Consider the following 11,211-nt stretch of genomic DNA (forward strand, 5'->3'; position numbering starts at 1 on the left):
CTGCAGTTCATGTATGAGAAAATTGAGAAAACATATTCCATGAGGAAAAATCATTTTTTTCGTTATTTTTTAAAAAGAAATTTGAGCGCACACTGCACCCCTTCCACTTTAGAGGCAAGTGCTTTATTGCCCAAAGGGATCCTGACTACCTGGATTAAATCCTCGTTTTCGATATGCTAAGTTCAGTACCTTGTAGTGAATTCTTCGAAGGGGTACGTAGAAAATTGTTGAGCTAATTATGATCATCTACCCTCCTACTATCAATATCAAAATTAAAATCTTTTGCAATGCATGTACATAAAAGCGGTAGAGAGAATTGAATATCGTGGTAAAATTGACATTATGTGTGATTTTCTAATGTATTAAACGTTCGAACGGGGATCAAAAATCCATCTGCCAAGAGAATTTTCAGGGGGTCAGAAAATTGTCGAGCTAAATGTGATCATCTACCCCCCTACTATCAATATCAAAAAATATAATTTTTGGAACATGGAACACGTGTAAAAGAGAGCGATAGAGAGAGTTAATATTTCATATATGTGTTTTGCAAAGCGCCTTCGAATGCTGGTGTCAGCAGTAACGAGTGTTATACCACAGCCCAATCTAGGTTTCCCGTAGAACCTAAATCAAACTTAAATTTTATAAACTTAATATCATGGTTAAAATGACTGTCAGTTTCATGTTTGTATTTTAGTGACGGAAAAATTAATAGAAAAATGTAATTTTTCAATGTTTTTGTGCCTTCTAGTGAACTACGAGTTATTGTAAGCACATCTTACAAATAAAATTGAAATTTATATCATTCTATACGATAGACTTATTGTGCACGCAAAACATAAATTTATAGAAACGTCGCAAAAAATCAAAAAAAAAAAAAAATCTGATCTCAGTAAATCATCTCAAAACTGGCCTAATTGTCCCCCGCCTTTCGAAGAAAGCAGGGGACTATTAAAATGGGTTCGTCCGTCTGTCTGTCTGTCCGTCACACTTTTTGGGACACAATAACTCTCTTCCTAATTGAGCTAGAATGTTCAAACTTGGTGTATGTGTTTATTAGGTCAATGCCTTGATGGAGTTCGAAGATGAGCATTTTCCGCTTAGGGTAAGCAGAGATAAGCAATTTGATTGGTTGATGCTTTGGGACACGATAACTCTCTTCCTAATTGGGCTAGAATGTTCAAACTTGGTGTATGTGTTGATTAGGTCAATGCCTTGATGAAGTTCGAAGATGAGCATTTTCCGCTTAGGGTAAGCAGAGATAAGCAATTTGATTGGTTGATGCTTTGGGACACGATAACTTTTAATTGAGCTAGAATGTTCAAACTTGGTGTATGTGTTTATTAGGTCAATGCCTTGATGGAGTTCGAAGATGAGCATTTTCCGCTTAGGGTAAGCAGAGATAAGCAATTTGATTGGTTGATACTTTGGGGCACGATAACTCTCTTCCTAATTGAGCTAGAATGTTCAAACTTGGTGTATGTGTTGATTAGGTCAATGCCTTGATGGAGTTCGAAGATGAGCCTTTTCCGCTTAGGGTAAGCAGAGATAAGCAATTTGATTGGTTGATGCTTTGGGACACGATAACTTTAGTTCTAATTAAGTGAGATTGATGAAACTTGGTGTATAGTTTCATTACAGTAATACCTTGACTAAGTTTGATAATGAGCATTTTCTGCTCAGGGTAAGCAGAGCGATACGCAATTTGATTGGTCGAGACTTTGGAAAACAATAACTCTCCTACGATTGTTCAATACTTTGTAAAAGATAATTTGTGATAAATTTATATGTGTCCTCTAATTATTTTCCTATTTCGGCGGGGGACATCAGCCTCACTGTTGGCTTGTTTATTATGTAAAGACGGATTTTTTAAAATTTATTATATTATATGAAGAGCCCTGCGAAGAGCGATCTAATTCACTTTTTCAACGAACCCCAGTTAATGGAGCCATCTGGTAGCAAATTTTATAAGCTTTCTGTGGAACAATCATTTCAGGTAAAAACGATCGGAGTCACATCGAACCAAGGCCGTTCTGAAATGGCCTCCCGGACAATACAAGTCCATCGTACCCTTTATTTGACCTTAATTTGGCTGAAAAGTGGAAGTGAGTTGCTGTACTGGTAATTATGATTCGTATTAAACTTCATTTTGAAGTTGAACCTAAACCCACTCGTTGTTCTGTTCGCGTCAAGCATTCTCGTTCACAAGTCTGTTTTGCCTTTTATGCTAAGACAAAAATGTGTAATATATCACCGTTACACCATTATTATAGTTGAATTCGAATTTCGTGAAAATTGGGCCGAAACTGGCAGACAAAATGGCCGCACCCTGTACGTAAGTAGTGTAAAGTATGTAATATCAAGGTTGTGGACCATCTAGAGCTCACAATTTTGATAAAACTTAAAACACGTGTTTATGTCTCAAAGATCTCAGTTCCTGTCGATATTCGCGCATAACGGGTCGTAACTGTCTGAATTGTGGCCCCGATTGTACGAAAAAATCATCGCGATTTTAGCTTGTTGACCCTCTAGAGATCACAATTTTTATCCGATTTTAAAAATATCATCGTTACACCCTGATGATGATTAGGTCATGGTTGTGTACCATCTAGAGGTCACACTTTTTTAAACCGATTTTCGGCATTCGCACATTTCAGACCATAACTTCTTGGATTATGGCCCCTGATTGTTCGAAAAATGGCAGGTTATCTTTTGGGATTATCTCTTCTTGCTATAATATATAATGATACCTATAGCATTGGGTCATTTCCATGTCAAGTGGACCAAGTTTCGAAAGTTGGGAACATGACACCCTCCATATATATTATAGTATATGGCCGTAAAATAACAAATCCGAAATTTTTCGGAGATATGTCCATTTGAAATTAGAGTGCTGAAACGGACAATAAATTCAGCAAATTTTTTCAGGTTTTCTGGTACTTTCAACTCACATTTCTAATAGGAGTGAAGCTATCTATCTTTGTAATCTACAACTTTTGGTGCAGATTACGAATTAAGCTTTATACTCAATGTGCGATTCCTACTTCGAGTCGATGGGGTATATACCGTTCAAAATATTCAACCTCGAAATTCACCGCACACTGAAAAAGTTCAAAAATTACCCATAATTTTCTCCTTCAATGTGGGCAGGGAGTTAAATTCTGAAACTGGTTGAAAATAAGACGTCATATACACCACTATAACATACATTAAACTACACCTTATGTATTTGATGGCTTACATATTTAATGACCACTTGAAATCTGTGCGTTGATGGAGTTTTAATGGCTATTATTAAAATTGTTGACTTTTCTGATTGATTTTACCCGCTTAATAACTTTATGAGGTTGGTTTTGTTCCCTGGAAAGCCCTTGATATTGAATAAAAATAGACATGTTCACATAAAGCGCGAATGGTTCGTGACGTGCGCGAATTATGCGTCAACAGAGCATTCCATGATCACGTGAACAACTTGTGACAACACCGTAACGACCACATGAACACAGGGGATCACGGTGGCTAAGTGGGTAAAACCCTGGCTCGCTAGCCTGGAGGTAGGGTGTTCGATCCCTGCATTGGCCGAGAAAGTTCATCCAGATCTTCCGGCGTGGTTCCCCCTTGTCAATGATGCAGGACGGAGGGCGTGCACGTAAAAGATCCCTTGACAGTTGGAATTTGATATAAGAGTAGGCCGTAGTGCCGCTGTCCAGGAAAATTTCTCTCATAGCACATTGTATGCCGTATGCCCGTCTTCATTAGTCCAGTTCGGAGCAAAACAGTAGGACGTTAAACCCCATTTCATTTCATTTCATTTCCACATGAACACTCCGTGACACACTCGAATGGACTGATCATCTTGAAACTTTACATACTTATTCCTTATATCCTAAGGATGATTCCTGTTGTTTTTGGTGCATGCCCGACCCCCAGGGGTAGAGCCACGACCATTTTTTGTATTTGTTTGTTTGTCGTCTACAGGCCGCATTTCTTAACGTATCATCTTGAAACTTTGCATACTTACTCCTTATGCCCTAAGGAACATCTCTATTGTTTGTGGTACATACCTATTCCTTATACCATAAGGGTGATCCCTATTGTTTTTGGTGAATGCCTGACCCCCAGGGACAAAGCCACACAAATGTTTTCTTTGTGTGTCTGTGTATTGCCAACAAGTCACAATTCTTAATGGATCATCTTGGAACTTGGCATATATATTCCTTATAGCCTAAGGACAGCAGCTATTGATTTTGGTGCATGTCCTAACCCCCAGGGGTAGAGTCACGTCCAAGTTTTGTGTTTATCGTATACAGGCCGCAATTCTGAATGGATCAGCTTGGAACTTGGCATATGTATTCTTTATAGCCTAAGGGTGGCAACTATTATTTTGGTGCATGTCCCGACCCCCAGAGACAGAGCCCGATTTATGCGTTTAGCGCCCGAAGGCCACAATTCTGAATGGATTAACTTGGAACTTGGTATACTTATTCCTTTTACCCTAAGGACGGCAACTATACATTTTGGTGCATGCGCCCCATCCCCACCTTTTGGGCGGTGCCACACCCAATTTTTGTTAATATCGTGTCTGTAAATGATATATAGGCTGCAATTATTAACAGATTTGGATCCAATTCAGAATGATCCATCATTGGGTGGTACCTATTTATATAGTTCCAAATCGAACCCCCAGTGACAGAGCCACGCCCTATTTTTGTATTTATCATCTACAATCTGCAATTCTGAATGGATCATCTTGGAACTTTGCACATTTTTCCTTATACTGTAAAGACAGCAACTATTATTTTGGTGCATGCCCCGACCCCCTGGGCGGTGTCACACACATTTTTTTGTTAATATTTAGTCTCTAAATTTGGAAAATCTAAATATTTCAAACCATCTGAATGGGGGTGCTTGATTTAGAGCAAGATATGACTATATGTTGTTACTTCAGTAGTGGTGATCTTTCATCTCAACGTAAATTTAAGTAAAGTTTTAGTGGTCTGCACCCGCTTTATGTTTGTGGATTGTCTCCCTTGTGTGTCTGCACAGCGCACGTACGTACGACAATTATATGGTAGGGTAACCGCTCAACGCCAACCCACTTAATTTGATAGTAGACCAGTCAGTTAAAGATTTTAGCACCCAAAATTGCAACAAAAAAAAACCAAAATAAACAGACAAACAAAAAAAAAACACAGGTGTTTTTATGCATTTTTGAGCTTATTTAAGCGTACTTTATACCATCCCAAATATTAACAATTTATGATAAAAAGAAAAGTTATAAAAAATAGTAAAAACAGTAAAAGAAAAGGCAATGTAAAATTATATAAAAAAAATTAACTACACATAAAACAGTAAAATGTATAAAATCAGTAAAAAGCCTGTTTGAATAAATTTTTCAAATGTGATTTTAATGTAATAACAGAAGGTGATTTCCGAATAAAACAAAGGTAATCTTTCCGAAAATAACGGTGCATAAACTGAAAAGGCCCTGTTGTACTAAGAGTAAATCACCACTAGAAGAGATATTTGTATTAATTTGGACAAACATGGAGTGGCTAAACCATTAAAACATTCGTATGTGATTAACAATATTTTAAAATCAATTCTGAATGATACAGGAGGCCAATGAGGACTATAAAGAATTGGGGTTATGTACTCGTGATAACCCGCAGGTTTGAATGTAGCTTAACCGGTAGACCATTTGAAATTACAGATAAATATTTACATTTACATTATAATGGCAATTCTTACAAAATATTATTTACATGATTTTCCATAATAAAATGTGAGTCAAAGAAGGCGCCTATGTTTATGATGGGGGATATCACAGCTTACATACACGAATTGAAGGATCGGAGTCGAATTTACTAAGCACACTTTTTAGAACCAATTCATAGATATTCAGTTTTATCTTAAGAAAATCTGAAGTCATCCAAAGTTTAATGTCATCGATGCACTGTTATGATTTAGAAAATTAATATGAAATGATTGTCAACATAGGGTTTGAATTAGTATCGTCAGCGTATAATTGGAAATACAGCTCATGTGTACGTACTATATCACCTGAGTGCATAAATGGAAAATATTGATATGCATTTCATTATCATCTTTATTATGATCAAACATAAAAGGGCATTGCAATGTAATAATAGGGTGTCTAACACAGGGGAACACCTAAATTAATACACACAAAAAAAGTACAAAAAGTAACAATTTATTATTATATACATGATGAGGGAAATTCCCACCTTATTGCCCACTATAAACACGGTAATCATGTTTTCATTTTTCATAAAACTGCTTCATCAATACTGATCTGAAATTATGAAAACCAGATTGATTTAGAGTCATGGAATGTAGGGGGAACAGCCACATATAATTAAACATTATATACACAGTGAAATTAGTTTTGTCTATTGGTTTCATCAATGTTGGTCTCAAATTATGCAAACAAGTTACGGTTAGTCCCCTGGAATGTTAGAAAAGTGCTTAAATATCTGTAGGCTTCACACATTTATCTTTGAGTAGCCACTGATTTATGTCTGGATAACTGTGTCTATTTTGATCTAAATTGTGAAGCTTTTTACACATAGTGCAATAACCCTTCTGTCTTACCGAATACATACTGCGTGTGTAAAGATGTTCCTTCGCTTTCAAGTATTGTACATAAGCAGTATTGTTTCTGTCTAAATACTGCAAATATTTACCGAGCTCTTCAACTGATTTAAAATCTCTCGTATCTATGTAAGATGCTTTTGGATAAAACTGAGTGTAATTCCCAATTCCACGCACTATGGGCACGATATCTAGATTTTGACGATCGAATAGTTTCTCGGTAATATAATCCTTACAAAGGGAATTTTCGAATGACAAATAGAATTTGTACGTTGTGTTTAAAAGTTCAAATACATCAGTAGGTTTAGACGTTCCACATCTACCAAAAATATCAACAGGCACAACTTTTTCCAGGTGTTTGACATAAGCTTCCCTTTTACTTTGGGTTCTGCAATGACTAACTACCCATGCAATTAATTTAGTTTTCTTCTTCATTATGACATCATAATTCCGTATTTTACGTTTATCCTCCACCACTTCTCCACCAGGTGTAGGTATGTCAGAGTCTATCCGATACGTCATAGTCCAATTTATTTTATTTGTCCAAACTTCGTTTTCCCAGGAAGCACCATACATGTAAATTGGCGATTCCCATGCAGCAAGAATCCACACTTGGTCTGGATTATTCCGTGCTGGCGGCGGTTTCGACGGATAACTTACTCCGTAAAACATTATAGCGGCGCTGGATTTGATCTCTTTTTCATCAAAAGACAATTCGCACATTTTATATTCACAACGACTAAAGTAACCGTGTCCCGGATTGGCACCGCGGAGAAACCACATATGCCTATTTAACACAACTATTGTCTTGTATTTGTGTTTGATTACTTTCGTGTTAGACAATGGTTTCTTTGAAATACTACCTTTATGCTCCTTAATGTCATTCGAAAGGGAACCTATTTTGTGACAAATCGCTGATATTATCACCTTGGTCGTTACTTGGGCCTACTTTGTTGGTTATTGGTAAAGATGGGGTATCTAGGCGGAATTTTCGTAACCAGTCATTCCGAGTCTGTGTTTCTAACCGTACAGGTATCTTCTTATCCTTTGGTACTGCCCCCCTTGCTTTAGTTTCAGTCTCGGGCCTGTTTTGCAGATTTGCGAGCCAGATGTCAGTGTCCGATTGTGAGGATACCAGGTAGTCGTGTTCGGCTGTGTCATGTCCATTGTTATGGATTTGAATCCAGACCACTTTCCCAACTATTTGCATATGTATTAACATAGCCACTATTAGGACGAGAGTTATTACTTCAATATAACACAAAAGCTTCTTTAGTTTCGCCATCTGTTTGAAATAAAAACAAAGGCAGGATTAATAAATGACAGTATCAGAATCTGATGCACAAGTTCACAAAACGGATTACACTTTTAATTTCAAGATTTAACCCGGTCGCCGAATGAATTTATTCTGTTTTGCTATATATATTTCCTAAAAAAATATATATTATTCCGATGAGACAAACACTTCAATTGCATCAACAGTTTTGTTCCGTTGGAACATAATTTTTCTATTGACCGCTTAATGGATTCGTTCGCGAGAGCACAAGGTAAAAGTTACTAAGGATTCATCATTAGATTTAGACCGAATTTGGTACATAGGTGGGGGTAGTAACCGAAAAGACGTTTTCCTAGTGCGAATCGTGATAGTGGGACCTATCATTAAAACGGTTGTAATAACATCTTCTATTTCTATCGAAACACCTCATATAACAACTTTATCCCACAACGGAATTATCAGTGAGTGGAAATTTGCCTGTGTATCTGTTATCTCTCGTTACTTAAAGGAGCTAAATCGCTAACATTTGGGACCTAGAAATTGACAAAAGTGGGTCGCAACGCATATAATACTGTAATATGAATGTATATAAACTGATTTACATTCAATGGTTTCCGTTTTTACTCCAATTTCAAATCAGTTATGTTCGGCGAAATAAGCCAGCAGTCTCAAGCGAGTGCAAATTTCTAGCGTCTGGTTATTCCAGTCTACATACGCCGTTTGATTAGGTGCAATGTGTCTAGCCTCGTTCCTCGAGTCTCTTGATACAACTGGGGCTGAAGCGCATTATGGTACACGATTCGTGTACCAATGGTAAAATGTTTATTTTGTCTTAAATATTGGATATCAAAAGTCCATCTTTTCCCGGTAAGATCACAACATGAATGTTGATTTAATTTGACAAATAAATCGTGTTTTCAATGTTGAAGATTTTGGATGATATTGAGTTAGAGACTTAGCTACTTTAAGTCAGTTATATAGATCGATAACACGTGTTTTCCTTTGTTTTCTCACCTCCTTTTCTTGAAATATTCGTTACGCATCTATATTAGCAATGATCTATGTGTTAAAATTATATTTGGAACGTGTTTTAACCAGTTCTTTCACATGAGATAATGGCTGACATCAGTATTGACCTTTAAAGGGACCATCCCGATTTTAAAAGTCTCAGAAATTAAAGTCCGTGTACGTATGGTGTACGTATGGTGTATTTACACACTGAAAAAAAACTTGTGTTGAAACAACACAAACTTGTGTTGTTTTCAACACAAGTTAGGTGTCTCTATTTAACAACACAAACTTGTGTTGAAACAACACAAACTTGTGTTAAATGTTGAAACAACACAAGACTTGTGTTAAAATTTACCAAACAACACAAACTTGTGTTGAAACTTGTGTGAAAATCTACACAATACTTGTGTCGAAACTTGTGTTGAAATTTCTGAAACTTGTGTTGAAATTTCTGAAACTTGTGTTGAAATTTCTGAAACTTGTGTGGTTTCATAAAAACTTGTGTATAACCACCAACAAAAACTTGTGTTTTATTTTCCCTCAATTTAGCAATCTTTCCCATGCAGCCCCCCACCCCTTTTGCTCTGTTTAACCTGTAAAGTTTGATAAATGAGGTAACAATAATTTTATTTGTTAAATTATCATTTATTCATAAAATGATAGGAAAAAGTAAATTAACACCACCAAATCAAAACTAAATAGACATCATTTGAAATGTTAACAGAAAAACAGAGATATAATTCTAATACTAATAAAAATTTTGTTATACTTTGCCCCCCTCCCCCCCCCCCCCCCACATCACAAAATACAAAATAGCTATATAATTTTTTCTTTACCCGAAAACAAGAACTGAGAAAAGAAAGATCCCTACCCCATATATCTAAATTTAATAACATCCAAACCAAGCCCTAATTAGATTAATTATGCACTAAATTGAAATACTTTCAGAAACTGAAAAATGCTACAAAGTCATATTACAAGTGATTTGTGAGGCATCTAGAAATAACTAGCATACACAGAAAACTAACAAAAGAAAAATGCACTCTTTTGCAGGAGTAATAAAATGATGTAGAACCTTTTCCTCAAACAAAATGAATATTTTGTACATAAAAGGAGCAAAGCATCAAGATTACAGGATTGAAAAATAAAAATATATCAGAGAAAATCGCAAACATTAAATAATATGTACAAAATATATATAAATAATCACAAGTCAAAAGCAAGGAGGAGCCACTGTGGTTCAACTGGATTTTCCGACATAGTTCCCACACGTCAGTAGTGTAGGACATGGCAAGGGATAATTGGGTATAAGCCCAGAATTGAAACTACCCCCACTGCGTTTACTTTAAAGAACCCTTGACAATTGAATTATCTGACTCAATGACAGACCCTTCTGATCCAATGTGCGTGTGTTAACCATTCGGCCCTCCTGGGTTCCCTTTAAACAACCCTTGACAGTTGAAATATTTGATATAAGAGTAGGTTGTAGGGCAGAATCACCATAATAACACAGAAAAGTAGGATATTAAACCCTATTTCATTTCATAAGCAAGGGAAAGTCACCTTAATGTAGGTCAAGGTTTTTTGTAATTCTGGGTATATTTGATCTACATTTGGTTTCTAGACTATGCCTATTAAATACTTTATGATTTCCGACCAAATTCTAAGTGATTTATATGTCACTTTACATTCTATATTATACATAAATTTATGTAGAGAATTAAAATCTAATTGTGTTTGGGATGAATATTTAACAGTAAAAACAAAAAAAAATATTCAAAAATTGGGTCAAATGCATTCTTTTCCAGAATTATTAAATAAATTGATGCTTGGGATCTCTTGTTGTTATCATACATCAAATAATCTTCCAACCTAAAAAATAAAAAGTAGGCAATAAGAATACTTTCTTACTATTTATGGTTCACAATGTTTAAATAAACAATTTATTTTGCCACATCGAGACTGAGTCTCTATTTTGTTTCATCTTTGGGTAACACTTATTGTGTCTTGTCCAGTAACAGACCCAGGCAGATTATTATATTTTATTTCCATCGACAACAAATTGGATATTACCTATTAAAATCTATTTGAAAAGTAAAATATTGTCCATTTTTATACTGCTATTTACTGTAAAAATACACATAGGGTCTATCACAACTTGAAGAAAATCAATGGATGTGATTGTCAAAAATCAAGAATGCCAAGACTTGTATTTTTAATCATCAACTAGTTCTATACACTTGATTACCAATCAAGTGTATAGAACTAGTTGATGATTAAAAATACAAATATGTATGTTACTTACATTTTAC

The 11,211-nt window shown here is 35.7% G+C and overlaps 1 protein-coding gene across 1 annotated transcript; it reads right to left on the minus strand.

Moving 5' to 3' along the window:
- Positions 1-5,228: 5,228 nt before the first annotated feature.
- LOC126825215 (alpha-(1,3)-fucosyltransferase C-like) lies at positions 5,229-7,496 on the minus strand. Its single transcript, XM_050554781.2, has one exon. It carries the CDS (start codon positions 7,393-7,395, stop codon positions 6,487-6,489), a length of 909 nt encoding a protein of 302 aa, XP_050410738.1. The 5' UTR covers positions 7,396-7,496; the 3' UTR covers positions 5,229-6,486.
- Positions 7,497-11,211: the final 3,715 nt, after the last annotated feature.

The sequence above is a fragment of the Patella vulgata genome, chromosome 6 (assembly GCF_932274485.2).
Source record: "Patella vulgata chromosome 6, xgPatVulg1.2, whole genome shotgun sequence".
Classification (NCBI taxonomy): Eukaryota; Metazoa; Mollusca; class Gastropoda; family Patellidae; genus Patella; species Patella vulgata.